General features: G+C 38.7%; 3 protein-coding genes across 3 annotated transcripts; 2 read left to right on the forward strand and 1 right to left on the reverse strand.

The window, feature by feature from the left end:
* Positions 1-970: 970 nt before the first annotated feature.
* On the forward strand, positions 971-4,454 carry LOC122305479 (probable serine/threonine-protein kinase At1g01540). The gene is made up of 7 exons (XM_043118043.1): positions 971-1,959; positions 2,119-2,223; positions 2,408-2,530; positions 2,665-2,835; positions 2,919-3,048; positions 3,171-3,380; positions 4,137-4,454. The coding sequence occupies exons 1-7, from the start codon at positions 1,289-1,291 to the stop codon at positions 4,239-4,241; spliced, it is 1,515 nt and encodes a 504-aa protein (XP_042973977.1). The 5' UTR covers positions 971-1,288; the 3' UTR covers positions 4,242-4,454.
* A 419-nt stretch (positions 4,455-4,873) lies between these two features.
* On the reverse strand, positions 4,874-8,445 carry LOC122305486 (PI-PLC X domain-containing protein At5g67130). The gene is made up of 9 exons (XM_043118057.1): positions 8,112-8,445; positions 7,908-7,988; positions 7,651-7,773; positions 7,438-7,575; positions 6,582-6,680; positions 6,142-6,445; positions 5,589-5,812; positions 5,394-5,480; positions 4,874-5,238 (listed from the first exon to the last, which is right to left on the reverse strand). The coding sequence occupies exons 1-9, from the start codon at positions 8,115-8,117 to the stop codon at positions 5,059-5,061; spliced, it is 1,242 nt and encodes a 413-aa protein (XP_042973991.1). The 5' UTR covers positions 8,118-8,445; the 3' UTR covers positions 4,874-5,058.
* Positions 8,446-10,594: 2,149 nt separating this feature from the next.
* Positions 10,595-13,201, forward strand: LOC122305472 (subtilisin-like protease SBT1.9). The gene has a single exon (XM_043118034.1). It carries the CDS (start codon positions 10,701-10,703, stop codon positions 12,990-12,992), a length of 2,292 nt encoding a protein of 763 aa, XP_042973968.1. The 5' UTR covers positions 10,595-10,700; the 3' UTR covers positions 12,993-13,201.
* The last annotated feature ends 5,396 nt before the right edge of the window (positions 13,202-18,597 follow it).

An 18,597-nucleotide genomic window follows, 5' to 3' on the forward strand; every position in this document is an offset into this window, starting at 1 on the left:
TTTTTAATATTATTTTTATTTTGAAATTCAGAAAAATTGAATTATTTTTGTGTGTGTTTTGTTTAAAAGTTTTAAAAAAATTATAATAATTATGTAATGATTAAATAAAAAATTTGAAAATTATTTGTATTTGAATGACCGTATTTAGATATTGAGCTAGAATGAGAACAATTGAAACAATCTTAACATCTAAATGGTGAAGGCTAGGTTTTGGTAGTGAAATAATATCAAATGATCTGCAAATAATAATGAAAAATTATGAAAATGTAATGATAAAATATTAAATAGTAATGACTAATAATTAAAAAAAATAAAAAATAAAAAATAATATTAAATAATACCAATCATTCCACTGTCGAAACACACAATTAATCTATTACAATTAACTCATATTACTCTACGATAAATCGCGTGTCGCACAAGCACACGACTACTCGGACAGTAGCAAGTGAGAATGTGACCCCCACTAGAAGTTCATATTGTTAATTTATTGAGTTAAGAAACACTCTTTGTTGGATTCCTTAGCTATGAATAACACAAATGCATGGTGCCAAAATCTAACCACCATGATAATAATAAGAAGTCGGGGAAACCCATCAACTGCATCATAATTGCGTGAGTTTAGTGTCCAGATATACTTTGCTTTCCTTTCAATCACAATTTCACAAATATATAGGATTAAGACATATTTGATGGTGTATATATTGGATTAGACTAATCAGGGTGGTGCACTAACAGTACAATGGCTTTCTCAACACATGATGCATACGTGCCAGTAGTCATGCGATGAGGATGATGAATGGTTTTGAACGAACAAGAGCCAAAGAGTTTATAGGAGTGGCCCGTATTCATCTGTCGGTCATGGATTGAGTTTGGTCAGAAAGAAAAATTAAAACATTTCTAACTCATTCTATAAATTTATTTTTATATAATCTAACAGTTTTCATTCTCAAAAAGTTCTGAAGAAATAAATAGAACTGATGTCATACAGAGAAACCATTATTAACGAGAGAAAATAGGGAAGAGAATGTAATAATTTGTCCTTACTTACCGCTGGGAGAAGTACCATCAATGCCAACTGCTGTCTCCTCCGTCACTCCCTCGCTCGCTCACTGACCCACTTAAATTCACACTGTCAGAGGTTTAAAGTTTTTGTCAACTGTATTTTACACACACTGATCCACTTTCAGTGCATGTATAGGCGTCAAACCAGCTCTTCCGGTTTTAGTTTTTAGTTTCCCTTCGAAACACAAAAAGAGGATCAGACAAAGCAGACAAAGGACTTCCAATGTCTGATAACAAAGCAGGCCACATGAACGACCAGCTATCAAAACCGACCTCAATCTTTGGCCTCAAACTGTGGGTGGTTCTTGGGGTTTGTGTTGGAGCTTCCTTTGTCCTCCTTCTCTTTCTCATCTCTCTCTGCTGGCTTGCCTCGAAGCGCTCCAAAGCCAAGGCATCTCACCAACCCACAATCCCACTTGTCTCCAAAGAGATCCAAGAGATCAGAGTCGACCATTCCCGGACCCAAAAGCACCACCACCATGAGACCAAGCCAAGCAGAACTCAAATCCTGGCGGTCCCATTTTCTGAACCAGACCCAGTTCCCGGAATTGAAAGGCAGGCGTTGCTGCTGCCACCTCCGGAGGAGGAGAGCCCAGTGGGGTACCAGAGAATTCTTATTGAGATTGGGAAGGGTCATCGGATTTCTTACCCTGAGCGGATTTGTAGGTCTTCTTCTGGGAGTGGGGAGGGTCGTGGTTTTGATCAGGTGGCTATGGTGGTTCCTGAAGTTTCACACTTGGGGTGGGGGCATTGGTATACTTTGAGAGAGCTTGAGGCCTCCACCAATGGCTTCGCTGACGAGAATGTCATCGGCCAAGGTGGGTACGGGATTGTTTATCATGGTGTTTTGGAGGACAACAATCACATTGCTGTCAAGAATTTGCTCAATAATAGGTGCTCTCTTGCTATTATTATTATTTTAATGTGTTTTTGAGATGTTATGTGCTACAATATCCTGTTATTAGAATTTATGATTCTGTTCATCTTCAATTAGTATTGAACCAACTGGTTATTGTTAAAGAAGTAATAAATTAGAGTTTTGGTATCCATTAGGGGACAAGCTGAGAGGGAGTTTAAAGTTGAAGTTGAGGCAATTGGCCGGGTTCGGCATAAGAATTTGGTGAGGTTGCTTGGTTTCTGCGCTGAAGGAGCTCATAGGTACTCAATTATTGCCTAATTACCACAACTTCCTTAAGTGAACATTTAGTCTTTGGTATTGCACGCTAGAGTTGATTAATGCCTCAATGGAGATGATACTGAGCAGCTTTATACTTTCATAAATGGTGTTTGATAGATTATCTTCAAGTCACCAGGGATAACTGCTTGTTTCCTTCTATGATAGGATGCTTGTCTATGAGTATGTAAACAATGGGAATTTGGAACAGTGGCTTCATGGGGATGTAGGGCCTTGCAGCCCTCTTACTTGGGAGATTCGGATGAATATCATACGTGGAACAGCAAAAGGGTATGATCCAAATTGGTCATATCTGAGCTTTATTCCTTTTTCTGCTTCTCATCCTTTTTCTATTTTATTCCTTTTTCTGCTTCTCATCCATGACATCCAAATTGGTCATAGCTGTAACTTAACTAATCTTGTAGGCTAACTTACCTTCATGAGGGGTTGGAACCCAAAGTCGTCCACCGCGATATAAAATCAAGCAACATTTTAGTTGACAAACAATGGAATCCAAAGGTTTCAGATTTTGGCCTCGCCAAGCTCCTTGGCTCTGAGAGTAGCTACATTACAACCCGTGTCATGGGGACATTTGGGTATGTATAGCTCTGTTTGTTTTTGTATCTATGTCTGGGTGAATGCAAAAGAGATCACAACAGCCTTGTTTTTATTTTTGTAGCTATGTAGCACCTGAATATGCAAGCACAGGCATGCTGAATGAAAGAAGTGATGTGTATAGTTTTGGTATTCTTATAATGGAAATAATTTCTGGGAGGAACCCGGTTGATTATAGCCGACCTCCAGACGAGGTTTGCATTATATCACTTTGCTTCAAAGATACATGAAAAAGCTAACTAATATTCTTCTAGGTTTGTCTTTTGTCATCTCTCTTCTTCCCTGTTTCTTTTGATTGAAAAGCCAATAATTTCAGGTCAATTTAGTTGAGTGGCTTAAGAGTATGGTCGCTAACAGGAATGCGGAAGGAGTATTGGATCCAAAACTAGTTGAGAAGCCTACTTCAAGGGCATTGAAGCGGGCTCTTCTTGTGGCTTTACGTTGTGTAGACCCAAATGCACAGAAGAGACCAAAAATGGGACACGTTATACACATGCTTGAAGCTGAAGATGCACCCTTCAAAGAAGTACGTATGCACTTTGAATTCTGCTAGAAAGTTCACTTCAAGTTCAAGTGACACTTATTAGCACACAAACAATTCATCATTTTCTTTTCCTTTTTCTTCTTCTTTTTACTTTTTTCTTTTTTTTTTCTTTTTTTTTTTTTCTTTTTTTTTTCTTTTTAAGACAAGTCCTACTGTCAGAAAGCAAGGTATGCCAGCTCTATTGAGAACAAATATCTTGTGCTGATGTTTAGGAAACTGAGAAGTGGAAGAAAATGAGGCATTGCTTCCAGCTGTACCATAATTGACCATACCATTTGCATTTAGTCCCCTCAACGATTATATATGTTTAAGCAGGTTAGGTAGGAAATGAAGCTTAAATCATCGAAAAATCTCAAGTTATATTACTGTTATCACAATCTCCATCCTAACAAGCAGGATCGATGGTTCGACATTTAGGCTGTAACATTTAGCAACACAAACTGTATAGTTTGGTATTTATGGCACTAGGATTAGTTCACATTCCTTCCTTTGGCATAACATTTATTGAGTTCTCTTTGTTTATTTTCATTAACTGTTTAATTACTACTTCCTCTTCCTCCACTCTGCTCTTCTAGTGAGGTTAGGTTGGAACTTGCTACTGTCGGCATGAGATGCAAAATTTTATCAGGTCGTTTTTGTTTTGTAATTAATTGAGTAAAACACGACTTGTTATGCCTTTGATGTCATCTTTCTTTCTTGTAACTGTCTACTGATCAGGTTCTGATTGTCTTGTTTTAGGATCGTAAAGTAGGAAGGGACAGAGGAGACTCAGGTGGCAACGCAAGCGATGGGTTGAAAGAGAACGATTGTGAACACAGAATTGGGGCGGGCGCATGCCAATGAGGCAAGATGGCAAAATCAAGAAGAAAATCTGAAGGTTCCTATGCCTGTTTTGTAAGTATTACAATTATTGCTCGCCTGAGCATGGCTCTCAACCTAGTAGGCAAAAGTAGCCATGTGACTGTAATATGATTATTTCTGTTCAGATAGCCATTAGCAATTTGCTTGCTTTAAAATTGCCAATGTGATCAAGAAATATTTGGAATTATGTCTGAATTTAAAAATGTATTAGATGAAAATATATTGGTCAAAAGAAAAAATACCAAATTCTCATAAAGAAAAAAGCCATCATGCCGCCTATTTGTTATCGCTCCATTTGACCGCTTGGCAATTTTTTTTTTATTTAATAATTAAGAAAATAATTTTTAGTGTATTGGTATATTTTTTATATTTTTAAAAAATATTTAAACATATTAAAAAAATGTAAAAATAAAAAAAAATTAAAAATAAAAATATCTAAAGGTGCTTGCGATTAATTGGAGCGGTGCTATTTGCCCCTCTTTTATAAAAGTGGGTGGGGAAGTTTCCATCGACCTGCGTCACCGACACTGACAAGTTTGCAAAGGAGGCTAGCTTTTGGAATTTAAATACACGACAAAGAGGTGAGGTTAGAAAGAAGAAAAACGAACAGACAATGCAGCATATAAGCAAAACTCAATTGATCAAAGCACACAATAATCCCACCAAGCCTGGTGGTTTGTATCTATTTCATCCTTAATTACATCAAACCCGAGATGACAAAACTATGAATTTCATTTAAAATATGCTCAGTGTCGCTCAAAGAATAGAAGAGGGAGATAACCAGAAACATGGGTATAAATTACATCCATAAAAAGACAGTAATAGCCAATATTGCCCCAAACAACCGCCGAAGTTGCACTGATCTACCGTCCAAGTAAGCAGCGTTGGAAGGAACGTCGGATGATGGTGTTGTGGAGGCAGCAGCAGGAGGAGGGGGAGCAATGGGAGGGACATCACATGTACCGGATGTAGCATTTGCCTGCTCAAATATAACGAGTGTCAAATTACAGGCCACACTTTAGAGCCTTCCCCTTATTTTCAAATATTTGCTACAGTTCTATTGTTAAACCAGACTAACCCAGTTTTGAAGTGCCATACAATAAACAAGCTGTGGCAAAAGTAATGTTTGCAAACCTTGCAGTAGGCAATGTTATCACACCCACAAGTCAGATGACCATTGGCTTCATCTACGGCTTCAGGGGCTCCTCCACCATCACTCCTCTGCCACAAATATGTGAATATATTCAGAAAATATTCCTCAAATTCTGTTTCTTTCCTTAAACTACACGTACACACAAAGAATGCACATAAAGCAGATAAAGCCAATACCTGGTAAAAATCAACAGCAATGAAGTTTGGCCACCGTTTGGCGCTTGCTTCATAACATGTTGTCATCATGCCGATTAATGGAGCTGAATTGTCCGCGCAAGCTTTAGTTTGGTTGGGATCAGTAGAAAAATAGTTCTGAAGAACCAGGGATTTTGACGATGTGTTCATGGGTGAGGATTCAGCACGACTTGGACAGGAACCAGCTACCATCCCATCATTTCCATCTGATATCCCAGTACACCATCAAAACTGATTCTTTACCTCTAGTTAAAGTAATTTTTTATAAATAGTGTATGCACAGTGTTTGTTCTAGCTTGACTTAGCTGTCAAGCAGAAACCGTGGAAGAAGAAATTGATGGATGCAAACAGTATCTAGAAAACAAAATTATTAGGAAAAATATGTGATCTGGGGCCATCAAATGTTTTCCCTTCCAGACTTTTAATTCCTTGAGCTAGATTAATCTTTAATTTTATGAATCTCTGGTCGTTAGGACATAAACTATTCAGCAAGTAAACAATGAAACAGGCTTTGTTAAGAAAAGTTAAAACTCACACTGATTTTCTACAACATAGTTCCACTCATAAGCAATCCCCTCAGTTGCCTCCTTGGATGATTTTGAAGTAAAGACCACCAACCGCTGATTCTTCTGCACCATGTCGTCGACTGTTGGCCAATCCCCGCCATTCTTGGGCATCCGCGACAACGGGAACAGGTACTTACTAAGGCCAGATGCATTAAAGACCTTTGTCAAGCCCTGTGAAGATGTCACATAATCCTCAATAAAAATGGTGACAATCTCCGACGTGTTTGCTTCCAAGAACGCTTGGATCTCTTTCAGCACGTTAATGGCCGGTTGCTGGAAATAGGCACAGTAAATTCACGATCAAAATAAAAGCATAAATAACAATTTAACATGGAATTAGAGTAAATGATTTGAATTCCAAATCTTTACTCATTCTACAAAATTAAGCATAATTGAAAGACCTACTTACAAAAGCTGTGAAGTTGTAACATTGGCCGCCAATAGAGTGACATAACCAGATGTCATTCTGGAAGTCGTACATATCTAACATGAGCCCTCGAACGCCATTCTACAAGGGGATAAGACAGACAATATGTTACGAAGATTATTTCACCTAATCAATACAATAATTCAAAGACTACACCGGCCTAGGCACCAAACAGCCATGTTAGTTTGAATAATGCATGTCAAACTTTAGTGTCAATATTGAAGATTCCAAGAAAATTATTAACACGAGATTTACAGCTGTTAATCTTATATTATATGATATGTGTGTGAACATTCAACTTGTTGATGCCCAACTGCTTAAGACCAGACTCTTGTTCCTGTTGCTAGCTGTTCGTTTCACCGGCATCGTAAAGTGGCAGCCCCTTCATGAATACGTATTCAAATGTAAACTATAACAGATGGGAATTACGCGGTCTTCGCCTAAAGGCTAAAACCAGAATAAGCCCCCCCCCCCCCCCCCCCCCCCCCCACAAAAACACACACAAAATATATATATATATATATGGACCTCCACTTCTAGCCAATAAACAATTGCCACGTCATCAGCACTACAAATGTTAATTGTGTCAAGCAGTCCGTCGTTTCGTTCTCAATATTGTTGAATATGTTTCAAAGAATATGAACAATGAATTTAAATGCTGTCTAGAAGTCAATTCTTATTGCCGTCTAAAAAATGGTGTCTAGAAATCAATCCTTGAAAACAAAACTAAATAAACACTATGCTTAGAATTTGAGACGAACCGCTCGCATGCAGCAGAAATAATTACTGGAAAGGGAAGACGAAAGCCCAGAAAAGAAAATATTGTAGAGAAACTCACATTGAGTTGGCTGGTAACCGAGTCTTCCTGATTGGTGGGTGCGAGTATAGCCGAACCAGTCGCCGACTTTGCACCGGACAGAGCGTACGAGTTGTGAGTTGTCAGCCATGAATACTGGTTAAATGGCAGACCTTTCACCTAATCCAAATATTTTTTTAATCAGAAAAAAAGGCACAGACAAAAAAGCATGACAAACAAATGAAAAAGACTCACTTTTGATGTTGGGTTCATTGGTTGGATCCGGACACATCTCGAACGGGTGTTCCCGTTTGCAGCGCACGTTTCGCAGCGTAAGCCGGTGTCGCAATCCCCGTCGGCGGAGCATGTCTCTCCGATCTGGGTGAGATAAGGACACGAGGAATCATATCATAATTAGAAACATTGCATATAATTCTAGCTAAACGGTTTATTTATACATATAATTAAGAACGAAACAGGATTCATGCACTCAGCGGAGATAAAGGAGACACCGTGAGACCGGAGGAACAGACGAAGAGACAAACTGCGATGAACAAACATCGAATTTGGAGATTGAAGACGGAGTTTATTCTCTGCAACATTCGAAAAAACAAAAGCAAAAAACAGAGTTAGGAACTTATGGCTTATTGTGTCGTCTGAATCATCAGAACATCAGAAGAAGAACGTATGAGATGAATTAAGGAGATTGGATATGCCTTCATTGTGAACTTTGGGTTTGTACGAGATCGATTCTCTCTCTCTCTCTCTCTCTCTCTCTCTCTCTCTCTCTCTCTCTCTCTCTCTGTGTTTGTATGCAAGTCTTTTAAGCGGAAGATAGAGGAGTGGTTCAGGATTTGACTTTGTCTATGTCGTCGTGAGGAAGGTGAAATGGGAACGCAGCCTACCTATTGGTTAGCTTTGAACGATGAAATTACAATATTTCTGCCAAAAACGAAAAAAGATTTATTTATGATAGCAAGAATGTTTTAGAACAATCTAATAACCTTCGTATTTTTTTCCTCAAAAAAATAATCTTTGTGTTTGTGAAAGACATGAAAGCGCGTATTCCTTTTCTTTCTTACAAATAGTCGATTAGATCCGCTTCTGTGTCAAAATATCTGTTAGTCTGTTATACGCGGTAGTTAAGTTGGTATATTTTATGGCAGAAATGATTTGTGCAGTCGGAAAATACAGTCGGCTGTAAAAAAAAAATTAATACGGGACCTACATGAAAAAAAAAATTATTTTTATAACTTTTTATAATTCATGTAGGTCTCCCTGAATATAAAATAATTTTTTATAATTTTTTTTTATTCATTCCGTACAGCCGACTGCACGCCGACTGCATGTAGCAAAGCCCATTTTATGGTTACGAGTTGATATCATAGGCATAAAAGAGTACATAAAAATAACATATAAAATTTTTGTAAATAATATTCATTGTGTCCAACAACAAACATATGAGCATTTAAGAAATTATATGTTGTAATAAAATTAACAACAATAATTAAATTTCTAAAACATTAAAGTTATATATGTATTTGTTTTTATTTTAAAATGTTAAATAATAATTGAAATACATCTGGGATTCTGGGCTGGGAAATATCTGCAAATTAGAAGTATATTGGTACTAGTATTTTTTATCTTTTCCTTCGCCTCGCTGCAATAAACAAGATCTACTACGCTTCTAGAAAGAAAACAAAGGTACTGACCCGTTCTCGACATCTAGGAGGTTACGTGTGAATATGTTACGACGAACCAAAAGAAATTGATAAATCAAACAGAAAAAGGGCAAAGAAATCCGTCATATGACTCATATGAATTCGAATTTGCAGCCTTCCGGAACCAGAATTTGTCCCTAGTTGTCAATTCTTAGATGTCTTGTTTGATTTTAATTTTACCTTATCATCTTCGGATCTTAGTCAACAGAAAACACAGAATTATATATAATTGTGATCTCATAGTCTCAAAATAACATAATTTAGATATTGAATGAAGAAATAATGAAAGAATTAACAAGATTCTGTCAAAGACATCTCATTTTTATTCAGCACTTTTAATTTTCTAAATGTTCTGGAAACTCTAGAAGCAACCTAAAATGACTCAAGTCTAGTTTAGTCATGCAATACAGATGGGATAAAATGATAAAAGATGTTTTATTAAAAATTAAATAAAATATTATTATAATATAATTTTTTAATATTAATTATATTTTAAAATTTAAAAAAATTAAATTATTTATTATATTTTGTGTAAAAATTTAAAAAAATTATAATAATTATATGACATAAGATAATTTAATTTTTATTAACTAAACCAGCTCATCTCGACCAAGACAAAACATATAAAGTAAACATCACAATACATCATAATCAACACAAATACGTCATAATCAACACAAAAAACATCAACTATTAATCTTATGGTGGACGGAAATACCATAGAGACAAAGAACATCGACTATTCGTAGATGCATGGTTGAAGCTAGCCGTTGCATCGTGTGAATTGACTTCCACGATCTCCTCTTAGACACGCAAGGTTACTCGCTCCAAGGTTAGTATTTACAAATTCAACCCCAAGTATATTAATATTTTCATACTATCATAGATATTCTCAAAGAGCCCAACTCAATCATGAAAGCTTGTACAAAGCTATGTGTGACAAGTGTAAGCTCTATAAGAAAACAATACTTGGATCCTTGTCCCTTCTAATTCTCATGTGAATATCATCAGTTATTGGTGGATATACACGCTCACGCTTCTTTCAGAGTAGGGTGGAGGTCAAATCGGCCCATACATGGGGGCCTTCAAGTTATAGTTAAGAGTTTATCAGTATTAGGCCCAATAATTTTTCTTTCGAAAGGTTAATATTCCAATTTCTTGAATGAACTCACTTACGGGGGGCTAATAATTTTTGCAAGAATGTTTCAAAAACCCCAAATCAAAGTCCTTTTCCTATTAAAACTCAACAAAATTATATCAAAAACCACACTTCAGAAACTATCAGAACAGGACAGCCTACCTTTTCCGAGAGCAGCATTCTGGAGGGGGAAAGCTGATGTGATGCATGGGGAATAAATTAACGTTAAGATTGAGTAGTGGAGGTGGACAATCTAGTAATCTTTTCCTGCTTTTACCCTCTTTCTTTAACAAAATAAGTGAAAAAAGGAAGTAATCATAGTGGAACACCTTTTCCTATTGGCAAGTAATCATAGTTTTGCGACTTTAGTTTTGTGGACCAGACTTCAAAAGTGAATATTTTGTGTATTTCTAGGTCAAGTTTGCTCCAACTCTGCAACTTCTCCCATGGCTTCTCTAACTCTGCAAATTCTTTGTTCCATTCTATTTTCTGTCTCCTACCTTTGCTCCAGTTTGGCACAATCCCACACATATATCATTCACATGGATTCATCATCCATTCCCAAAGCCTTCTCTGGCCACCAGAGCTGGTACTTGGCCACCCTTTCTTCTATATCAGACAATTCTGAAGAAACTCCAACCACTGCCGCCTCTAGACTTATCTACAGTTACACTCACTCTATTCACGGCTTTAGTGCATCTCTCTCACTTTCTGAGCTTGGGGCCTTACAAAAGTCCACTGGCTATGTTTCCTATACCCGAGATCGTCCTCTTACCATGCACACAACTCACACTTCTCAATTCCTTGGTCTGACTTCTGTTTCTGGTCTATGGCCAGTTTCCAATTATGGCCAGGATGTCATAATTGGTTTAGTTGACACCGGAATTTGGCCAGAGAGTGAGAGCTTCAAAGATGATGGAATGACTCAGATTCCCTCTAGATGGAAAGGCAAATGCATCTCTGGCACCCAATTCAATGCTTCATCTTGCAACAAGAAACTTATTGGAGCTGGGTTTTATAACAAGGGTCTACTTTCCAACAATCCCCACTTAAAGATTTCCATGAAATCTCCCCGTGATACAAGTGGGCATGGAACACATACCTCATCCATAGCTGCGGGCAACTATGTAAAAGGCGCATCCTATTTCGGTTATGCCAATGGTACCGCAAGAGGCATGGCACCAAGGGCTAGAATAGCTATGTACAAAGCAGCTTGGAGATATGGGGTCTTCTCATCGGATGTTCTTGCTGCAATAGACCAGGCAATTCGAGATGGGGTGGATATATTGTCTCTGTCCTTGGGTTTTGCCTTGGACGACAATTTCTTGGGAGATGATCCAATTGCAATAGCCACTTTTGCAGCCATGGAAAAGGGTGTACTGGTTGTTGCTTCTGCAGGAAATGATGGGCCTTTGTATGGTACCTTAATCAATGGAGCTCCATGGGTACTAACCACCGGTGCCGGGACTATTGATCGTGAGTTTGACGGAGTCTTATCTTTAGGAAATGGCATGCAAATCACATTTGTATCCTTGTATCCAGGGAATTCTTCTCTAAGACAACTGCCTCTTGTTTTCATGGACGTCTGCCGAAGTGTGGAGGAGATGAAGAAAAATAGAAACAAGATAGTTGTGTGCAAAGACGATCTTAGCATAAGCACTCAGGTTGAAAATGCCGAGGTTGCAAGCGTTTATGGAGCCATCTTCATCTCCAATAATTCTCTATCCGAACTCTACACAAGAAGCTCGTTTCCAACAGCATTTATCGGTCTGCGAGATGGCCAAACAGTAATAGACTACATAAAGAAGAACATCAATCCAAGAGGAAGCTTGAAATATCAAAAGACAGTAACTGGTAGAAAGCCAGCACCACTGGTGGATGGCTATAGCTCCAGAGGGCCATTTACAAGCTGCCCCCGAGTCCTAAAGCCAGACCTTCTGGCCCCTGGATCCTTAGTCCTCGGGTCATGGTCTCCAACTACTTCAGTTGCTGTAGTTCAATCACGTCCTTTATACAGCAACTTCAATCTTGAGTCGGGCACCTCAATGGCTGCCCCTCATGTTGCTGGAGTAGCTGCACTTATAAAAGAAATGCACCCAGATTGGAGCCCTGCGGCCATTCGGTCTGCTCTGATGACTACAGCAATCCCTTTAGACAACACCTTTGGCCCCATAAAAGACAAAGCAAACAATGAGCTGCCAGCCAGCCCTCTAGACATAGGAGCTGGACACCTCAATCCCAACAAGGCACTTGATCCTGGACTTGTCTACGATGCAACAGTGGAGGACTACGTAAAGCTTCTCTGTGCAATGAATTACACGGCAACCCAAATCAAAATCATTACAAGGTCCACGCACAACTGTCTGAACTCGTCTTTGGATCTTAATTACCCATCTTTCATAGCCTTCTTCAATGATAATGACTCGGGTTCGGACGCAAAAGTTGTGCGAGAATTTCGGAGGACAGTGACTAATGTCAGAAAGGGAAGATCGAGTTATACTGCAAAGTTAACAGCAATGAGTGGTTTAAAGGTGAAGGTGGAGCCAGAGAAGCTGGTATTTAAGCAGAAGTATGAGAAGCAAAGTTACAAGCTCAGTTTGGAGGGGCCAAAAGTTTTGCAGGAGGTGGTGATCCATGGGTCTCTTAGTTGGGTGGATGATCTTCGTCAATATGTGGTGAGGAGTCCAATAGTGGCGACGAGTCTGGTTCCGGAATCACTTTCGAAGACGAAGTTATAATTATTCTGAGTAATGCATATATAAAGTTTTTTTCCTCATTTCTTTATTTTTCACTTCTTACTTCTCTTTATAGCTTTTCTATCTTACATTGTCAAAGGAGTGTACGACCTCAACGGTCAAGTGATTGAAAAATGGCGAATCTCGATGAATCAATGACCAATGATAGTTGTGATGAGTCAATAAATTAAAGAAAATTTTATGTGCAGTCATTTTTACAGACTCTTTTGTGCACTCCAGTGATATGATTAGTTGTGTATTAAAAAAAAAATTAATCCAGTCAATCATATCAGTGGAATGCGCAGAAAGTATGCAAAAATGACTATATGTAGCATTACTCATAAATTAAAGTAGAATTAGAAAAAGAAATAGCTTCAGAGTGTTAAAAAAATCTTTCGTTTTTATTTTTGGCTTTGCTACTACCGTCGGCAAATATAGTCGGCGTGCAGTCGACTATATAGAATAAATAAAAAAAAATTATAAATTTTTTTTTTATATTCAGGGGGACCTACACGAATAAAAAAAAGTTATAAAAATAATTTTTTTTTCATGTAGATCCCGTATTAATTCATTTTTTTACAACCGACTGCATGCCGACTGTAAAAAATATTTCTCTTTTTATTTTTAAATTTTTTGGATAAGTCATGATATAAAGCTGTACATCCGGAAAGACAAAGCCCAAAACTCAAAATATAACCATTGCCTCAAATGCAGAACCAATTGCATCATACCAGCACTTCCATATAAACATCGACACAAGAACATAGAACAGTGGCAAAAAGAGGAAATCTAACTTAGTGCAGCAATCAAAGATAGAGACGTGGCATCACCAAAGCTACCACCAAGAGTGGCAATGGCATTTCCCACTTATCCCAACAACTACACAAACCAACAAAAGTAGGTTCACGTTATTTAAAAAAAAAAAAAAAAAAAGTAGGTTCACGCGTGTAGCAAATACACGAGTGCACTGAGTCAATTAACATTATAGCCAGAGGCCCACCACTAAAACAAGACAAAACTCATCGGGTGAGTAAGTGGAGCACAGCAGATATATGCAAGCAAAGTGAGAGACAACAACACACAACGGCCAAAAAAGGTGAGTGGCTCAATTCCCTGAACCCAACACGGTAGTTACATAGCCACCCCATATAGACATGAACGAATAACCAACACAATGTCAGATCATACAAATACATCATCCTCTGGAGAAATTGTTCACAAATAAAAATGGTCAAAGTAAAGGCAAATAATGGATCTCCCATCATCGATGGGGAATTGCATTCTTCCCCGAGCAGACTCCCCAAGTTGCAGAATTTTTCTCCATATTCAAGAACCATTACCTGAAATTATAAGATATCAGAAGCTTCGACTTTAAATGAACTAGCAAAGCTAGACTAAACTGACTGATCGCTATCGGTGCACATATTCCATAGTTGTCTAAGCAAGGCCACCCGACTTCAAGTATCCAAATTCCTGACACCGTTGGTATATCAAACAATATATTAATCCTGAAAAAGTTAAACGATAAACTAAGACAAAAATTTTGCTCACTTGTGTAGAGAAAGTAATTGTTTTGATGCTCACAATAGCAAATATCAACACACACTTTATTGATGTGTTTCCGTAGTCATTTATACAGAGGTATTTCAAAGAAAACAATCCAAGAGATTTGTACAACTAGGAAGATATTATAGTTATCGTATACAGATTTGAATTACAAAAATAAAACAAACTACAGCAACTGGAGATCATGAAACTCGGTTTGTTGGTTGCTGCGGATAACTTCCAGATTTGTTGATGAGTTTGAATTCTATTGTTATCTTGTAGCACTTTCCTTAATACGCCCCCGCAAAATTGAGCTTCCATCGGCAAGACCAATTTTGGCTCGGAGAAATTCTGTGCGTTCCCTGGACAGCGGCTTAGTTAGTAGATTAGCCAATTGATCTTGAGTATGAACATGACTTACTTTAAGTGCACCTTTCTGGACTTGATCGCGCACAAAATGAAGGTCAATTTGAATATGTTTCATTCTGGAGTGTTGGACCGGATTGAAGCTGAGATGAGTAGCTCCAAGATTGTCACATAGAAGAGAAGGTGGTATTTTTAAGGAAACCCCCAGTTCTTGAAGGAGGCCAAATAACCACATTGTTTCTGATGCACCATTGGCCAGCGCACGATATTCAGCTTCTGTGGTGGATCTAGCAACAGCACGTTGTTTCTTTGAACTCTAGGAAATGGGATTGCAGCCCAGAAAAGTTATGTAAGTTGATGTGGAAGTGCGATCATCAATGTTTCCAGCCCAGTCTGCATCAGTGTAGGTTGTTAAACATGGTGCTGCAGTGGATTTGAGGTGAATACCATGAAAGATGGTTTTTTTGAGATAGCGAAGAAGTCTCTTAGTGGCAGTCCAATGAGTGACTATTGGCTTGTGTATAAACTGAGAGAGCTTATTCACAGCAAAGGATATGTCGGGCCGAGTGAGAGAAAGGTATTGGAGGCTACCAATAACACGCCGATACTCCGTGCTATTTACAGCAGCTGTACCATCTACCAAGTGAAGAGATTGAGTGGTTGACAACGGGGTGGAGACATCCTTTGCACCATCAATGTGTATAGATTCCAAGAGGTCACAAACATACTTGTGTTGAGAGAGAAAGACACCTGCAGTAGTTGGTATAACTTCCACCCCGAGGAAGTAATGAAGGGAACCCATATCTTTTAAGGAAACAATATGAGCGATAAGCTTCTTGTCATTACCCGTAATAACCAAACCATCAACATAAACAAGGAAATAGCAGATACTGGAATCATTGCGATAAACAAAAAGAGAGGAATTAGCTTTAGAATTTTGGAACCCAAGTGCTAAAAGAGCAGTTTTTAATGCTGAATACCAGGCCCTTGGGGCTTGTTTGAGACCATAAATTGCTTTCCTCAGCCGACACACATAATCAGGGTGAGACAAATCCTTGAAGCCAGGAGGTTGCATCATGTAAACAGTTTCGATCAGACTTCCATGTAAAAAAGCATTATTTACATCCATTTGTTTTAAGGACCACCAATTCATGACTGCAATACTCAGAACTGTCCTTATGGTGGCTGGTTTAACCACAGGACTAAAGGTTTCATTATAATCAACTCCAGCTTGCTGATTATAACCCTTGGCAACAAGCCGGGCTTTAAATTTATCAACTAAACCATCTGCTTTCCTTTTAACTCTAAAAACCTACTTACAACCCACTGGATGACAGTTTATGGGAGGAGGAATTAAATCCCAAGTACCATGTCGCATGAGAGAAGTCAATTCACTAGACATGGCTTCACGCCATTCAGGATGAGATACAGCTTGAGTCATACATGTTGGTTCTAAAGGTAAAGGAATGGAATGCTTGGACACAGTGTGAACTTGCTTGGGTTTAAAAATTCTGTTCATAGATCTAGTGGTCATGGGATGGGTTCGGTGGGAAGTGGATTTGGCTTGTATAGTTGATGATGAAGCAGGAAGTAAACTAGATGCAAGTGGATTTGAAAGATAATCATGTGAAACATTCATATTGAAATCGGCATCTAAGTTCAGATTTAATTCACAAGCATTATCATTCGAATCACAAGGAAAAGAAGGAAAGATGGAGGGTGATGTACCTGGAGGTGCAGCGTGAATGGCAGCAGCAGATTCTGAGTTTGGTGGTGGCTCCAAGAGTCGATCGGGACATGCTGGATGTGCAGAATTGGAAGGAGCAGAGGATTGGGAATTAGGGCACGAGATTTGCTGAGGGAAATAATGAGGTGCAGGGGAGAGGAAATGTATTTCAGCAGATGGGTCGGTCGTGGGCCAGGCGTTTGACTTTGAGGCTAGGCCGGACGTGGGCAAGGCTTGTGACGTTGAGGTTGGGCCGGACGTGGAAGCTAAAAACGGGCTATGTAGTTCATGAAAAATCACATGCCGTGAGATGTATAACCTAGAAGTTAATGGATCCATACATTTATAGGCATTCTGGGTTTGGGAATAGCCTAAAAAAATACACGGAATTGATTTTGGCTGCAATTTATGAGTATTGTATGGCTTTGTGAGAGGGAAGCATAAACAACCAAATTTTCTCAATTTGAGATAATTTGGGCTTTGACCAAAAAGAACCTCAAATGGAGACTTGTTTTTTAGGAGGGGTGTTGGTTGACGATTTATGAGATAAGTGGCTGTTTGGAAGGCATGGGGCCAATAAGAAAGAGGTAAAGAGGCATCGTGAAGCAATGTGAGACCCGTCTCGACAAGATGACGATGACGTCTTTCGGAAACACCATTTTGTTGAGGAGTATAGGGAGCGGTGGTGTAGTGACTTATACCATGATCGGACAAATAGTTTTTTGATTTTAGAAATTCGCCACCATTGTCCGAGTACAAGCTTTTTATAGAGCATTTGAATCTTGTTTCAATAAGTGATTTAAACTGTGGAAAAATTGTAGAAACAAGAGATTTTGTGGACATTGGGAAAAACCATATATATTTGGTGTAATGATCCACAAAAATAAGATAATAACGTTCACCATTCAACCCGGTAACGTGCGCGGGACCCCAAACATCACTGTAAATAATTTCAAGGGGAGAATGACTTTGAAAACTCGTAGAGCCAAATGGTTGTTGATGTGCTTTATTGATTGAACAGGAAGTACATGACAATGGTAATTTATTTTTGGTGAGAGGAAGGGAAAAAAGATTAACAAGATTTTGAACAACTTTAATCGATGGATGTCCAAGACGCTTGTGCCACCCGTCAATTGAAGTCTGTTCATGCATATATGCAACCATTTTAGGAGGAGAAGAAGCCACCACCGAGTTGAGAAAAATGTAGACACCATTCTCACATGCACCTCTTAGTAGTGTCGCCCCCGTGGTTCGTGCCTTCACAAGAAAATAGAAAGGGTGAAATTCAAGAAAAACATCATTTTGCTTGGTGAAATGATGAACAGAAATGAGATTTTTGTGAATATTTGGAACGCATAAGGTATCATGTAAATGAAAATATTTTTTGGGTGTGGATAATGCTAAAGACCCAATATGCGTGACTGCCAAACCTGTACCATCACCAAGAAGGACTTCGTCAGTGCCATCATAGTCAGAGTGAATTGATAAATTTTTTATATCTCTCGTGATATTGTGAGAGGCTGCAGAATCAATTAACCATTTATTTTCTTGATCACCTGAAGTTCCTGCACAATTAACAGTCATTTCAGAAGAATTTAATTGAGGGCAGGCTTTTGCCGTGTGGCCCATTTGATCACAATACTGGCATTTGGGCTGATAGCGTCGCTGAGTGAACCGGCCCGGATTATTGGATCTACGTGGTTCACAAAATGGGCCATTGGAGCTAGAGGGCCGATATTGGCCTAGAGATCGGGAAGACCCAGTTCCTTTGAAAGGAACTTTCTGCTGCTGAGACGCCGAAAAACTAGATCGGCTACTGGTGAAATTCACAGCAGCCACAAGCTGCTCGGTTGAAGTCTCCATCCTGCGCAGGTAATTTTTGTGTCCAACGAGGAGGTCATGAAGCTCCTCAAAGGCAAGAGATTTTTCTCTTGCCCGAATAAGGGCAGCAATGTCACGGAATTCAGGCCC

This window comes from Carya illinoinensis, chromosome 1 (genome assembly GCF_018687715.1).
Source record: "Carya illinoinensis cultivar Pawnee chromosome 1, C.illinoinensisPawnee_v1, whole genome shotgun sequence".
NCBI classification, from domain to species: domain Eukaryota; kingdom Viridiplantae; phylum Streptophyta; class Magnoliopsida; order Fagales; family Juglandaceae; genus Carya; species Carya illinoinensis.